The sequence below is a fragment of the Bombus pascuorum genome, chromosome 11 (assembly GCF_905332965.1).
Source record: "Bombus pascuorum chromosome 11, iyBomPasc1.1, whole genome shotgun sequence".
NCBI classification, from domain to species: Eukaryota; Metazoa; Arthropoda; class Insecta; order Hymenoptera; family Apidae; genus Bombus; species Bombus pascuorum.
The window spans coordinates 3,371,283-3,386,576 of NC_083498.1; the positions used below are offsets into that span (position 1 = coordinate 3,371,283).

General features: G+C 33.0%; 2 protein-coding genes across 6 annotated transcripts in view; one reads left to right on the top strand and one right to left on the bottom strand.

Moving 5' to 3' along the window:
- The first annotated feature begins 416 nt into the window (after positions 1-416).
- On the top strand, positions 417-4,173 carry LOC132912124 (methionine--tRNA ligase, mitochondrial-like). 2 transcript variants are annotated; one of them, XM_060969252.1, is made up of 7 exons: positions 418-975; positions 2,067-2,228; positions 2,328-2,602; positions 2,672-2,897; positions 2,975-3,201; positions 3,289-3,523; positions 3,602-4,173. In XM_060969252.1, the coding sequence occupies exons 1-7, from the start codon at positions 723-725 to the stop codon at positions 4,159-4,161; spliced, it is 1,938 nt and encodes a 645-aa protein (XP_060825235.1). In that variant the 5' UTR covers positions 418-722; the 3' UTR covers positions 4,162-4,173. The 2 variants fall into 2 exon arrangements, with proteins under 2 accessions (XP_060825234.1, XP_060825235.1); XM_060969251.1 differs by having other exon boundaries at positions 417-975; positions 3,289-4,173.
- Positions 4,174-4,229: 56 nt separating this feature from the next.
- Positions 4,230-15,294, bottom strand: part of LOC132912135 (dopamine receptor 1-like) — a 59,231-nt gene continuing 48,166 nt past the window's right edge. The window contains exons 2-7 of one of the 4 annotated variants that reach the window (XM_060969295.1): positions 9,298-9,363; positions 8,541-8,872; positions 8,311-8,452; positions 7,881-7,984; positions 7,278-7,560; positions 4,230-6,509 (exon numbers count right to left, since the gene is read on the bottom strand). In XM_060969295.1, the coding sequence (XP_060825278.1) occupies positions 6,225-6,509; positions 7,278-7,560; positions 7,881-7,984; positions 8,311-8,452; positions 8,541-8,872; positions 9,298-9,363 (1,212 nt within the window). In that variant the 3' untranslated portion in view covers positions 4,230-6,224. Of the gene's footprint in view, positions 6,510-7,277; positions 7,561-7,880; positions 7,985-8,310; positions 8,453-8,540; positions 8,873-8,920; positions 9,004-9,293; positions 9,364-15,294 lie in introns of those variants that run through there. The other 3 variants (XM_060969296.1, XM_060969297.1, XM_060969298.1) reach the window with 3 other exon arrangements.

Below are 15,294 nucleotides of genomic sequence, written 5' to 3' on the forward strand. Positions count from 1 at the left end.
AGTTATTTAGCATTTAAAGAAAAAGATATTCATTGGGAAAATAAATGAAAACTAAGAAAGAACAAACAAGAATATTTTATATTTTCATATTTTTTTCGATAGTTTTATATTTTTATACCTTACATGAGAAATAATACGAGTAAAACGAGTAAATTAAACGATTTAAAAAGATTTGGTTCTTTCTACTTGAGACTGGCATACTCTTGTAATACTTATTTTTAAGAGTATGGAATTATACTCTTAGATAATTTCTTTGTGAAACAAGTAATGCAAAAGTAAGAATTTTGAAATTTGTAAAAAATATATATAGTATTATGAACAATATTTATAATTTTTGTTGTACACACATATAATGTACTTCAGAGCAATATAGGTCAAAAGTACCATTACTTTTTTAAGGATGTATATTCGTATATACATAGATACATTACTGATCGTACCGGAACCTTGTGCTACTTATTAGAAATTGATACGAAATACGCTTTGCATTTCTTATTTATAGTTTGCTTTAAATTGAACGAAAATTTGATTAGAAAATGTTACAAGCACTTTTCCGTTTATGATTTTGATGGTATTCAGCGCAAAATACTCCGAATTTTGTAAAGTACTGAGCGACATCTAAGATGTATGCTATATATGTATATATAGTAAGATGAACGTGTAACGAAAACTTTTTTACGTTTACATTGTTGAATTAATAACTAACAAATATTGAATGATCAATGGCAATTTCTTCACAAGCGATACGGCTACCAATATTAATATCTATGAAAAACGTTTTTTTTGGTACAAACAATTGCAATAAGAGATACATTATGACAACTTGTACAAAGCTTGAGAAAGTTTTGGAAAGACTTGAAAAAAATCCTTATTTTGAGAAATATGCCAATAAAATAGCGAAATTTCAACAAACTAGTCCAGAAGAGTTCTTACAACGTGTCGAAAATGAAGAAAAGAAGATTCAAGGAAGGAAAGGTATAATAACCTATATAATATTTTGCAAATACTTAATATCTGTTATTATTAATGTCTTAAATGAAAATCGATATACTTTTGTTTATTATATATATATGTTATTCGTTTATTATTATTTAAATATAGAAAATATAAAAATATAGAAAAAATATGTGAGTGATATAACAATACACTACTTAATTGTTTTTACTTTTTAATAATTATTCATAAATAAGTACTATATGTTGCTTTTTTTGATATATATATTGTTAAATTAAAGAGAAACGGGAAGACGAGTATAAGTACTATCAAAGTCAAGCAAAACCATATTTGAAACAGAACAAGCAACCTGAGCAAGCTCAGTTAAATACCATAATGAAAGTTGATATGATTCAGGATAAGTCAAAGGATGAGATTGCAAAAATTTGGAAAGATTATCATAAAGATAAAGATTACATATGTGGTATATTAACACCAGAGCAATTTGACAAAATGTTCGAACGTGGCAAGCGTCATACAACATTTTTGTTGCCGTTACCTAGGAAACAAGGATATGAGTTTATTGTTAGTCAATTCTATGGACTAGAAATCCATATGACACCACTTTTGTGGTATCAAGCGCATAAAGAGAATGCACCAGAATGTCTAACTTTGGTTCATTATACAGAATTAATAGATGATAAAGGAATTATTCTTATGCGCGGTGAATTTGATAAAAAATGCATTAACGTGCAAGAAGCTCAGTGTTTAGTGAATGAATTACAATTATATTATTGTACAGATAATACAAAGAGATTACAACTATTGGAAACTTTTACTAATAAGCCTGATGAATTTAAGTATATGGATCTTGTAGCACAGTTAGAATCAATACAATTGGAATTATAATAATTGAATATTTGCATATAAAATTTATTGTAATTATATTTTATTTGATACTGTGGATATACAGAATTTGTATATAGTGCTCTGAAAATAAATGATGAAGTAAAATATTTATATTGAGTTATTTATTAACTACAATTACAACTATACTTGATTTTCAGATGTTTTATATCTTATGCATTTGCATTGTTTTGAATAGTTCTAATATACATTAATTTTAATTTTAGTTACAGTCCATCTGTCAAGATCTTGTCATATTCAGTCTTTATGGATGTTTCCATTCGTAATGACAAGAACACAACCATGGAATTATGTTAAAAAAAGGAATTTTAGTGATCATGCAATGAAAAGCATATATATTACTACACCTATATTTTATGTTAATGCTGGTATGTTATTATAAACATAGAAGAATTTGTTTTATAAATGCATAGAAATATACATTATGACAGTCAATATTAAAACATTGATTTGTTACTTTTCCTTAGGACCACATATAGGACATCTTTATACAGCAGTTTTGGCAGATACCATAGCTAGATTCAATGCTATGCTAGGACATTCTGTGTTTTTATGTACAGGTACAGATGAACATGGCATGAAAGTTCAGAAAGCTGCAAGTAATGTGACTTTACCTATTCCTGAATATTGTACTCAGGTTTCATGTCAATTTCAAGAAATGTGTGATGTGTTTGATGTTGAATATTCAAAGTTTATTAGAACAACTGAAGAACGACATCAAGAAGCAGTTCTTAACTTTTGGGTTATTAAACTTATAAAGTGTTAATCAATAAGATTGTATAGAGAAATACATGAAGTTAAAATTTTGCAGAATCGTTTAGAAAAAAATGGATATATTTATCAAGGAAAATATTCTGGTTGGTATAATGTATCAGAAGAAGCATTTGTCCCAGATAAAGATGTAGTAAAAAAGAATCCTGCAAATATTAATGAAGCATATACGGAATCAGGGGATGTATTAGAATGGATGGAGGAAGAGTGTTATAAATTTCGATTGTCTTGTTTTAAAGATGAATTAAAACATTGGTTAAAAAATGGTATATATACAATTCGATTTAACAAATTTGGTTTAATTAAAAGAAATTGCAGTTTTAATGGTTGAAATTATATTTAGCAAATGTAATAGAACCGGAAATGTATCGCACGAGCTTGATTCCGTGGATAGACAATTTACAAGATTTAAGTATTTCTAGACCTATCAAGAGAGTGCCTTGGGCAATTCCTACTCCTTCTGATAAATCTCATACAGTATATGTATGGCTGGATGCATTAGTCAATTATTTAACTTCAGTGGGATATCCAGATGATTCATTTAGAAAATTTTGGCCACCAACTGTACAAGTGAATGTCTTTACTTCGTTCTAATATAGAATAGTATTTAAGATTGAGAATGTCACAAATACAAATCTAAGAATATTTCTAAATTAGGTTATAGGAAAGGATATATTAAAATTTCATGGTATATATTGGCCAGCATTTTTAATGGCTGCTGGTCTTGAATTACCAGAAAAACTTATATGCCATGGACATTGGGCTGTTAAAGATAAAAAGATGTCAAAATCCAAAGGAAATGTAATATCACCTTTTGAAGCAATGCATAATTTTACACAAGATGGTCTAAGATATTTTCTCTTACGACAAGCAGTGCTGCACTCAGATGCAAGTAAGACAAAGAATGTGTGGTATGTGTTTCAAATATTGCTCTTTCTTTATTTTTTAATATCTTATTTCTTCCTTGTAGATTATAACAATTTAAAAATTCAGAAAGTACTAAATTCTGAGCTAGCCGATACACTAGGTAATTTAATTAATCGTTGTTTTGGTAAAAGTATTAATCCAGACGGAATAATATATAACTCAGCCGAATATACAAATATTTTAAAATCCGAGATAGCTCGTAAAAATGTAGTAGCTTTGGAAGAATTAAGTGAAAAAGCTAAGGAATATTATGAGAAATATAATTTGTATTACACAGTGGATATTGTGATGAATATGTTGCGCATTGCTAATCAAATGTTTGAACATCATCGGCCATGGGAATTAAGCAAAGCTAAAGACCCCGATTCTGTAAAGCAACTTGAAGCTGTGATCTCTTTAGCTTTGGAAAATTTACGAGTAGCTGCTTTAGTATTGTATCCCATTATACCAAAGTCAGCTTCTAATCTTCTTGATGTTCTTCAAGTTTCAAAAAGCAATCGTACTTGGGAAGATACAAAACCGATTCACTTAACAAATGCTTCGAATGAAACAAGACACGTTTTGACGCAGAATATATTATTTTTTAAAAAAATAAAAAATTGAGAAAACATTGAATATTTGAATTATTAATAAACAGGTAGGATGATAAGGATGTAATAAAATATTGCAAATTTAATATTCGCGTGGAAGTCTTACGTTAATATATTTACAGAGAACGGTCATTCAGATATATCATTAGTATACATCGACTTCGTGCACGTATCATTCCGACAGAAAAAACGTAGGATTTCTGTATTTTTTTTATCTTATTACGATACCCTAACTGTAGTCTCTCTTTTGTCGGAATGCAGTGCACATTGCAAATCGCTGATATAGATGATGGAAGAGACTCAATGAGCGTCGGTTGCATATTGCAAGGATTTTTTTCGTTTAGATAAGTGACGCAGAGTTGAGATTCGACGGGTTGCGCAACAGTTTTGCCACACGTTAGCACCTAAACGAAATATCGCTTACAATGCAAAAATACGTGGATCGCGTGTTGGTGTCCCGTCAAATAGAAAAATAAATAAATGACTATTTACAAGATGGAAAATGAATCTGTGCGGATTCCACCGCGATCCTAGTACTAATATGTATAAGCTACGATTCAATAGACGTTACTATTAGTACTTCAATGTAACATCCAGCTTCACATCGTAGATGCGCTATTAACATGATTTTATAATTACAATTGCTTTATGAGAATGTTACCTAAATACTAGTTTCGAATTTCTCTACCCACGAATTTTAATCCTTATTTTTTTTTTGTTCTTTTTTACTTTTAAATTGATATCCTCCTGTTCGATTGTTTTTTTTTTTTTTTTTTTTTTTTTTTTTGATAATTCGTGTTTATTCCTTTTAGTGTAAGAGCAGATTATGTCTCACGGATATGTTTTGAACTACCTTTTGGTGATTGTCTTTAAGTAAATATTTTTTCTTAACCGTCCATTTATATCGATAAATTCTTTTCCCCTTTCACCATAGATGAAAGAAAAATATTCAGCAAAAAAAATCCACATGTAACCTTTTTCTGTTTGGGGTGAGAGGGGAAAGGAAAAGAAAGGAAACGTACTGTTACTTGATGACTGTTGCTCATGGCGATAAAATCTATATTATTTCGAGATATTTTATGCATAAAGTACGTGGTTTAAATCTGGTTGTTTGTTGCAGATAATATGAGAAATATGTGGAATATCTGTCGTGGAGAACTCGATAACTCAACGAATTCGATATCTCGAAAAGCATTTGTAGATTTTGTAATACATTTTCTGTATAATAAAACGGTAAAGTTTAACGTTGAAGTTGACAACGACGGTTACGATTACTGTTCTAGATGGTTGCAAATTTTATTCCACTCGTTACCATTATTGGAACTTGAAAAATTACAGTGGCTATAAAAAGTATTTGTACACCATTGTATCTATTATAGCATTTACATACTAATTAATTAGGTTTAGGTATATTAAATTTTGTGTCATTAATAGTACTTTCATATGACTAAAAAAAAAAAAAAAAAAAAAAAGAAAAAAGAAATGATACTGTGAAAATGAAAATGAAAATGAAAAATAAAGGTATGTATAAATACTTTTTGTAACTACTATATATGGATATGTTCATGTAACGCTCTTCGATTCGACTGAAAAATTCGTACGAAGAACGTAGAGTGCCACGCGCAAGACTGATGACAGGAGGGATGTAATATTTCCGACATGATTTTATTAACATGTTGATTGCCACGATGGTTATCGATGATACATATTACCAAATTTTTTCGAATGATTAAAATAAGATAAATTTTAGGAACTAACAAATTTTCAACAATATGAATAATTTAGATAACAATGTTAGATAAAAAATGCACAAATACAATATTTTACAAAAATTAAATATATAGTATATTTAAAGAGCAAAATATATAAAAATCGCGTGGCAGTCAACGTGTTAACGTGTTACGTGTTATTAATAAAATCACTTACATAGGATCAATGACCGCGATGGAAAATCTTTTAACTGTATTTAAATTCGCGAAATGCGCGGGAAGGCGAAATGCGCACTTTTATGCGCTGAAGCGCAATATTCGTTCGATAGGAAGATCGATAAATCTGAAGGGAGAAATTCGAGTCTGATTATATCGCACTGACGATAGTATCGCGATGTCTTTGCGCCATCATTCCGACTTGACAACTGTCCGCGCTTGATCTTGGACTAATATTACATTCGATCATAGACCCGTTTCGTTTTTGCACAACCACGGATCGAAATTCTCCGCATTCGCTAGTCGACGGTTGGTTTCCTCGGGCTCGCGCACCTTTTGTAAGAATTCTTTTGAATGCTTCTCGAAACTCTGTGTTAAAGATGCTGTAGATGATCGGATTGAAGGCCGAGTTGCTGTAGCCGAGCCAAGTGAGTACCTGTTACATATCAAACTCTGTTTCTTATTTTCTTTTTTCACATCTTTTTTATGATCATAATACAGTCGAACTTCGATCGAGTCTCTATAATTCGAAAACCTTTGTAAGATTTTAATTCTTTAATTCTTCGCTTGAGATACAAGTTACTGAAGTTCGATTGTATTAGTTTAAGAGTGGTTTAAAAATGCTTTAATTAGTATAAATAGTGAACGTTTAGATAAAAGATGTTTTTGAAAAATATTTTTATGATGGCGTGGTTTAATCCAATAAGGACCATGTAGCGAAATAATTAAGACATTATTACAAAACATAAATAAAATAAGTTGTTCTTTTCAGTTATAAGAATGTATTAGAGTAGTAGGTATATTACAGAAGTCCATACATAAATCGAAACTGAACAAAAATAGTTTACCATATACTACCATATATATAAAATACTTGAATTTCTTCAAATTTCACAAAATTGCGGGATCTAAATGGAAGAAGAAATTAGTAACGGTAACGATATTGAGCAAATGCTTGAAATTTCTTTTCATAATTGCGATATGGACTATAAGTAGATTTAATAATTCAAAATGACTAAAAAGATATTACGTATGTTACCTTAATAAATTTTTGGTCCTTAGTGAGTTAATGAGAAATAGCAGAAAAAGCAGATATTCATTTTTTTAAAATAATGATTAAAAAATCCATTCGAGTACGGTTCTGTGCATATCTGTTTTCTTTCGAAACTATATCTTGTGAGAAAAGAAAGAGACATATTCATACTTGGAATGCTCGGACTGATATGCAGGTCTTGCAATATGAAGCGACGATATTTACGCAGAAAAAGGGTACCCAGCATATTAAGAAAACACCCATAATTACACCCACTGTTATAGCGGCTTTATGATCAGACACATGATAAGGACTTGTCGGCTTCGTTTTTGTTTGCGGCTTTGGTGGTTTGTTGCGAGTACTTTTCGCACGAAAACTCTTGGCCATTGAGGTATCCGGCAGTTTCGTTACTGCACGGATGCTTTTTACGTGTTTCTGTGCGTAGCAATAGAGCCTGGAAATACCAAAAATAATTATTTTGTATAGAAAAAAATTGTAATGTCTTAGAAAGTTCGTGATGTTAGTTTATTATATTTGCAGGGGAGGAACACTATAAATTTCTTATTTCTTCCGAGGAAGTTATTTTAAAATTCAACACATACCCAATCAATCTTATGTTACTGAAATTGTCTTTTTATTGTATTTTGGAGCCAAAATTTTTTTTTCATATTACAATAGTTATTTTTAAAACTCAGAAGATATCACGTCTTTTCCCCCTGATCATCATTTGTCTAATTGTACAAGTAAATTTTCTCAAAATTATTTCGAGCTTACCTGCAATAAATTCCCAGCATTACGATGCAGGGCACGTAAAAAGATATAGAAGAGGAAACTATCGCGTAGGTGAGTGTAAGGTCTAAGGCGCACGTAGGATGTTCCTGAAAGATAAAACGATCGAAGAGTAGGCGCGCAGTTATTTAAACAAAGGATCATCCTTTTTTATACATCATACCAGATATACAGATTTTTAACGAGCAAAAAATAAATTACTAAACTGTCTTGCTTCTCAATAACTGTAAAAAATAGGAAATTTCAATAACCTATTTTCTGTAAATTTTAGAAATTCTAGACGGTTTAAATCGATACTATCTCAATCGATTCACTATACATAGCACTGTTACTTACTTATAACATTAATGGCTTACTGATACGAATCAAGAAGCAGACAGAATTCATGCGATAACCTAATATTTATCGTACGTACCTCTTTACCATCGTCATACATTACGGGCTCATCTGCTCGGTGAAGGCCTAGGCTGATCGGCACGAAGGATATGAGTCCTGCGAGCAACCATACGATAGCGATTCCAGCAACCGCGACTCTTCTTGTCACCCAACGACCGTATCTGTTCGTGAAACGGTAAGTGAACGTTGTTTAAATCATCAAGGAGAGATATAATATTTAAACGGTTAAACATAACAAAGAATATTTACCTAAGCGGATCCTTTATGTGTATGTAACGATCGAGAGATATTGCGCAAAGATTCAAAATAGAGGCAGTGCTGCACATAACGTCAAAAGCGATCCAGGTGTCGCAGAATCGCGGTCCAAATACCCAATAGCCGAGGAGATCATTCACCCCGGCAAATGTCATAACCAAACAACCGACAAACAGGTCGGCGATGGCGAGGGAGGCGAGGAATAAATTTCCTATTCTCCGTAAACCGCGGTCCGTGTAAATTGCCACGCAGACTAAAATGTTGCCCGCCACGGATAAGAATATCAAGACCAGAAAGAGAAATCCTGAAAGAATGGGTCGAAGAAACTGGACTAGCGGAGAATCGATGGTGTTTGCTCGAACAGTATCACTCACCCCTCGAAGAGCTGAGTCGAGGTGCATCGAATGTATGATGGTATCGGACGCTTTTTTTTTTACCATACAAAAGCAACAAAAAGGAGATTCATAAATGCTTGATATAGAAACGATCCGATGATATTTCATTTTTGCGGAAAGTAAGCGAGAAAGATAAAAAATAAACAATTGCAATTGATGCGGTAGAAAATACGAAAGGCGTGAAGAAACAACGGAACAGAAGACAGTAAGAGATGGAGCAGAGGATGAAACAGGAAAGGGAATAGAGGGATACATCTAGCGAGCTTAGATCAAAGTTTTCGAGTGAAGGGCCTCCCAGAGGGTTGTCTTCGAGGGGCGAGTCGCGATCGATCAAATGGGAAGTTTAGCGAACCAACTAGAAGCACCGACAACAGCGAGAAACTGTCTTCAGGCAGATCTTCTTCCCCGTCTGTCAGGTTGTTCTGTAAACAGGCAAACACATTTTCCATGTACATTAAATCTTGCAGTAATAATTTGTAAATTATAACGATGTACAAAACGATTATTTTCAATTTTAATGTATATGCAGACAGTTTCACGACCTAACAGCCAAACTTTGTCTCTTAACGATCGCTAAACTTCTTCCAATTCTTAAGAATAGTAACTGTCTTAAAATTGCTCAGCAGATGAATACACGCATAGAATATAGATATTGATGAAGTTTGCTTAAATTCTGCGGTTGAATTACACCATGTATAATGTTAATAGGTAAAAAATATTTCCTTGGGGAATTACATGGAAGGCGTAAAAGCAGTTTTTCCCTATTTTCTTACTACTTCTTACCCTCACATCTTTTTCTTCATATACGCTGAGATAGAAAGTCTCTTGCCCGTCTAAAAATGTAGCACGGGTTTCTGACTGAAAATGGCATACTGTGGCGCGCACGTACACGCCGCGCCGCTACTTCTATTTTCTCTTTATATTTTCCCGATATTTCACGCCAAAGCTGTAGATACACCGGGAATACTTTCGAGATTCGTATTCACGGAAAATCGATACTACAGACGGATCAAGATGACGTTGGGTTTACAGGCTCTTTACTTCTGCTTGAATGCGTTGTCTGTCAAGCCGTCCTATCCCATCTCGAAGACACATAAAAATATCGTGAGATGAAGGGTGTCAGGGTAAAGCCTCTACTACGTAGGTATATATCTCTATGAATAGTCTGTCGGTAACATTTCTAGAAGTTCACTTTCTTCTTATTAACATACGTTAATGAGCTACACTCCGATCATTCCTCTCATTTTCTACCACGTAAATATTTTGATCGCGTGTTTAGGCGAAATTCGACATTTGAATACAACTTTCTCCATCTTCAGGTTTTATGTTTCTTTTCTATTCGAACTTTCATACCGGTTTTTGTAATTCTTTTCTCAAATAAAGTCATCGTTAATTGTTAATTAGTATTCATACTTATTCATTTAACATCGAATAAGTAATCAATGGATTAGATCTCTAACATTACGATGTACAATATTATGGTAGTTTCTATGATATTACGATATGTAATATTACAACGGCATCATATTTAATGTTTCAGGTTAATATTTAATATTTTTTACGGATAAAACCGGCGTTCTATTTCATATTGATGATCACGAGGAAAAGATACGATAAGTTACATTTTTCACGCGGGAAACATTTTTAAATCCATCACCTTGTCAAACCAATGATATATTACCAAAACTGTTTATTAAATTTTGTTACGCGGGTATTTTGAAAAATATTAACATGGAAAATATCATTTGTTACATTTTAAATATTAGGAACGTTGTTAGTTTTTCCGCGAAGCTTCATTTATTTGTCATCTGTTGCTGGAAGATTCATATTTTTGGATTGAATATTTTTTTTTTAATCACGTTATATTAAAGTACGCTTTATAACCACCAAACAACATTAAACAACAACAAAATCGGAAAGTCAACGAAATTGTACTTGTTGTATGTATTGTTTTCCTGTAATCTCGATACAGCAATGATTTTTAACGCTAACGCCACTCGATTTCTCCCGTTCTTTGATGTCGACCGAGTAGTATTTAACCGCTATACTAGAAATTCCCGTAGTCCGCCCTCGCTTTTAAGGCGCTCGTATTTTTTCTCCACTGTCCTGTTGGAAAAAGCCTCCGCACCGCTTGTATGCAGGTGCATTGATTTTCTGGACGTAGTGTAACGCATGCATATGCAAAGGGAAACATTTCATTGCGGTGATAGACTGCTCTCGCCCTTTTTTAGACTTATTACTTAATTAAAAAGATAGACGCCATCAACAAAGCAAATTGTTACTTACGTTTACTTTATATGTGAAATAAAATTGCCTTCGCGACACTCGAGATCGTATTCAGATACTTTTAACGTAATGCAGTAGAGCTTCCACTTAAACCGACTTTTATTTATATTAATTACGCGTTACATCTGTCGCGGAGATAATTAGAGAGGCTCTCGTCGGAATTACGTTTTTATCTGCTTGTTAGCTTTTTCACATTTTCTACTTCGTTTGCGTTCCCATCGAACGTGTACGTAACGACTATTACACTTTACGCTTTATTTGATTAACCCGTTAACCGGGTCGTTTCTTGTTTGGAAATTTCTCTATTCACGAAATTAATAGCTAATAAAGTCGGAACAACTTTAATTGAGTCGGTTTTACATACGATATGATCTGTTTTTAAAAACTAGCTTCTTCTGGCAAAACTCTGTTGTTTCACTTCCGATGAAGTAGATCTTTACGTTTTAATTTGTGGAACATTTTTCATCCATATTAAATCGTTGAAAAAATAGAGCAAAGTATCTATTTTCTTAAAATCTTTGCTATAATATTCAGTTGGAAATTAAATTAAACATAGATATGTTGTAAAGTTGTTTGAAGCATCATATATAGAAATAATTTATAAATGAAAGTGTCTGTTGCGAATAACTTAAAGATCGGTTCATTGGTCTCTTTGATCTCAAACCAACAAAATATAACGTATTTATGAATTTTATATTTTTTATATAACGATTATGCGGTTTGAGCATTAAAGAATTAACAGAAACGAAACGACGCACGACAAGTGAAAAACATCCGAGCAAAAATATTATTATGCCCAAGAGATTATCAATTTGTGTGACGAGGTGACTGATCTTTCTTGCTTAACACGTTAAAATTCTGTTAAATCTCCTCTCTTTTTTCGTTTGGCTGCCAAAGAAAGGTGTTTACTCTTACAGAAAGAGAAAAAACTGTTTCATAAATATCAATTTTTTTGATAAGCTGTCGGAGTCCTCCCTTTTCTCGTTTTATGCGAACTTTGCCTCGTTTATTTCAGCGACGTACAAAATTTACGTAGCCGTAGCGAAATAAAAGAACTATTCATTTTTAGGCGGCATTTTGACGCGTAAATGCGCGTTTGGTAAAAGTACGTAACGCTCACGTTGCAAAAAAAGAGGCGAAAGAAACGAATATTATGAACTTACGTGTCAAAGAATATATGTGAGATTCAACTGACGACGAGAGAAATATTTGAAAGAATGGAGAAATTGCAAGTTTTCGAGATTTACGATTCCTTGTTCTTCCATCGCCGAGGATTAATTGTTCACCCCATTGAATTTCCGACATCCAGCTTGGCCTTGCGAAGTTACGAACCGTGTTCCTCAAATAATCTCAAAGAGAAATTTCGGCAAATTGGATCGTTCCGTTGTTTTTCGAGAGTGAAATAGAAGATGAAAAAGTTTGACAAAACACGGTGACGTCTCATCAGGATTTCAACGTTCAACAACGAAAGTTATGTGAGTTTACGTAGCTAGTGAGCAATTTTCGATATATACGCAACCGTATGAAAGTATATTAGTCGATTAGTTGATTTGTATTAAAAATATTTGAATCAAATATTTTTGACCAAAAAGGATACAATTATTAATTAGATGCAGCATTTATTATCTCTTTATGGAAACAGCTATTAATAAACATCGTAACAGTATCTTCCACTATATGTGTATGTACATTTAAAGACTACGGGAAAAGAAACGATTCGGCGATATCTCGTTAAATCGAGCCAATTGCACGGATTGAACGGTTGGATCAATTTGTCTTAAATCGGAAACGAAATGAAACATATTCAGATTTTCTCGATGAATAATTCGTTCAAACTTTATCGACTTCATAGTTTTCATTTAACCACTTATCAAATTGCTTCAATATAATCGAGATAGTCATAAAAGTAGATCAAATATTTGCTCCATTTTCAATTGTTACAGTTCAATTAGAAAGACTATACTTCTGTAACGAGAAAACTAGAAAATTTATAGTTTGAACGGGATTTAGTTGACGATTAGGACCCTAACATTTTGACTGCCACGCCGAAATTACATGTTTCGCCACACCACAGGAGTATTTTTATTATTCAAAGTATATAATGGCAAAATAATAACAAACTGATAATGTGTAGTATCGTGGACGAGAGACCTAAGAGATATCGGGCGAACTATAAACAATGTCGCGAGAAAGCTAAAGTGCCGACAGGTCCAACAATGTATCATCGATCCTTCGATCGAATAGTTACGCGGAAAAGGCCTGCGTGACCTTGGCCACGAGCGGTTGCGGAACAGGTGCGTGGTGGGGCTAAGACAAAAGACAAAGAGATGCTAAGGGAGAAAGACGAATTAACAATCAGTGTTAGTTGAGAAGTCAGAGAGTGTGAATCGAGAAGTCAGGGAATGCGAATTGCGTTATCGAGAGAGTGTGGTCAGCGTGAGAGGGAGCGTTGGAACCGTGGTGACGAGAGTTGCAAATTAACTATTTAGTTGTCTTAATTATAGTACGTTATTGTATTTAGTTCACATTAAACAACCATCGTTTCCTGTTTAACCAACACTTGTTTAATCCATTTTAAATAAACTAATTGTAATAAGATCCTACAGATGTAAGACAACATTCTTCCCCAATGGACCGTTTATCTTATTGGTGGTCATCGGTGACCACCGTGGCGCCTTGGTAACAGTTGATAGCGACATATTATAACAAGGCTTTGTTTATTTCAACAAAGCATTCGCATTCGTTATTTCCTCGTAAGCAAAACCTGCAGAATATTTTGTAGAAACGTGTAGAGATGTTAGTAAACGGTATTTGCTCATTCTATATATAATAGTAAGGTATGTTCACGCTTCTAACTTCAATTATATGATTATAAAGCAGCATTTACGATTATTTTCTAAGGTATGTTTATAATAATATTCGTAGATTACCCCTCAAAGATATGGATGCAAACACAGTGCACCGTTAGATGCAAGATTCATTCTCATTTTCTTTTTTTTATTGATGTTCTGATAAAAATGTTTAATTGTTCAACGGGGCACTTTTTATTTCAAAGTATCTTCTGTTTATCGGTTATATTCAAAATGCCCTAACTGTCAATTTTCATTTAAATTTTACAATTGTAAGAAGTTCAAGCGCTTCGGTCACCAATGAGCACCGTGGTGTCATAGGAGAAATCGTGGCCGGTGATATATCGGTCAACGTGGCAGTTAAAGTGTTAACTAGCAATACGTGTTTTACAATCGAATATGATATACCTATGCCGTTTCAGCAATTGCGTGTTAGAGGCTTACAGTGTAATACATAAATTCGCGATGTTGAATATGAAATTGAAATTTCTACTATTCGATCCACGAATACGAGAATTATGGCAAAATTGGTCAGAAAGCGTGTCGATATGTGAGCGTATAATTCACGTAACAACGTTTTCAGTTTCATACTATTTCCTAGGATTTATGTTCACATAACTTTAGTTTAGATATTTCCTTATAATATGTTCTATTTCACGAACTTACATAAATAATAATAGATTTAAAAATAACAATAAATACAAAACATGGAAAGCAGTAATATTTGAAACAACGACAATATTAAAAAAGAAAACACACTACAGCAGTAACAGAAGTATTTATATACCTATTATGCAAAAATTGGTATTTTTTAGATTAAGATCGCGTACATTTATTTGTATTATTTCCTTATTTATATCTTGTTTAATTTTTTATACATTTTGATCGATGCAAAAGTTTTGGTATCTTTTACATTAAAATCAACGCGATCTCTATATCGGGATTTTTAACATCGCAACTCTTATGGCGTTAACACAAAGAGAAATACATTTTGGTTGATAACTTGTCGCGAATCGCGGTATCTTCAAAATTCAGCATTCGAAATTCAACCAGCAGATATTGAATGCCACTGACAGGCGGTATTGTGCTTTTTTTCCAAAAGTGAATGTGCAGAAATGGCGTAACGGAAAGCGGTAGTCAATGGAGCGGATGAATGTGTTGCGATACGGGTGCAGAATCGGGGACCGTGTACGCGTAGGTTTATCTGTAGAAAATTCG

What these genes read in the sequence shown, in the direction of transcription:
- LOC132912124 (XM_060969251.1), top strand. Translation starts at nt 723, where the DNA reads ATGGCAATTTCTTCACAAGCGATACGGCTACCAATATTAATATCTATG. An exon ending in TATATTTTATGTTAATGCTG is followed by an intron (nt 2,229 to 2,327) that starts GTATGTTATTAT and finishes ACTTTTCCTTAG; the next exon opens with GACCACATATAGGACATCTT. An exon ending in AAAACATTGGTTAAAAAATG is followed by an intron (nt 2,898 to 2,974) that starts GTATATATACAA and finishes AATTATATTTAG; the next exon opens with CAAATGTAATAGAACCGGAA.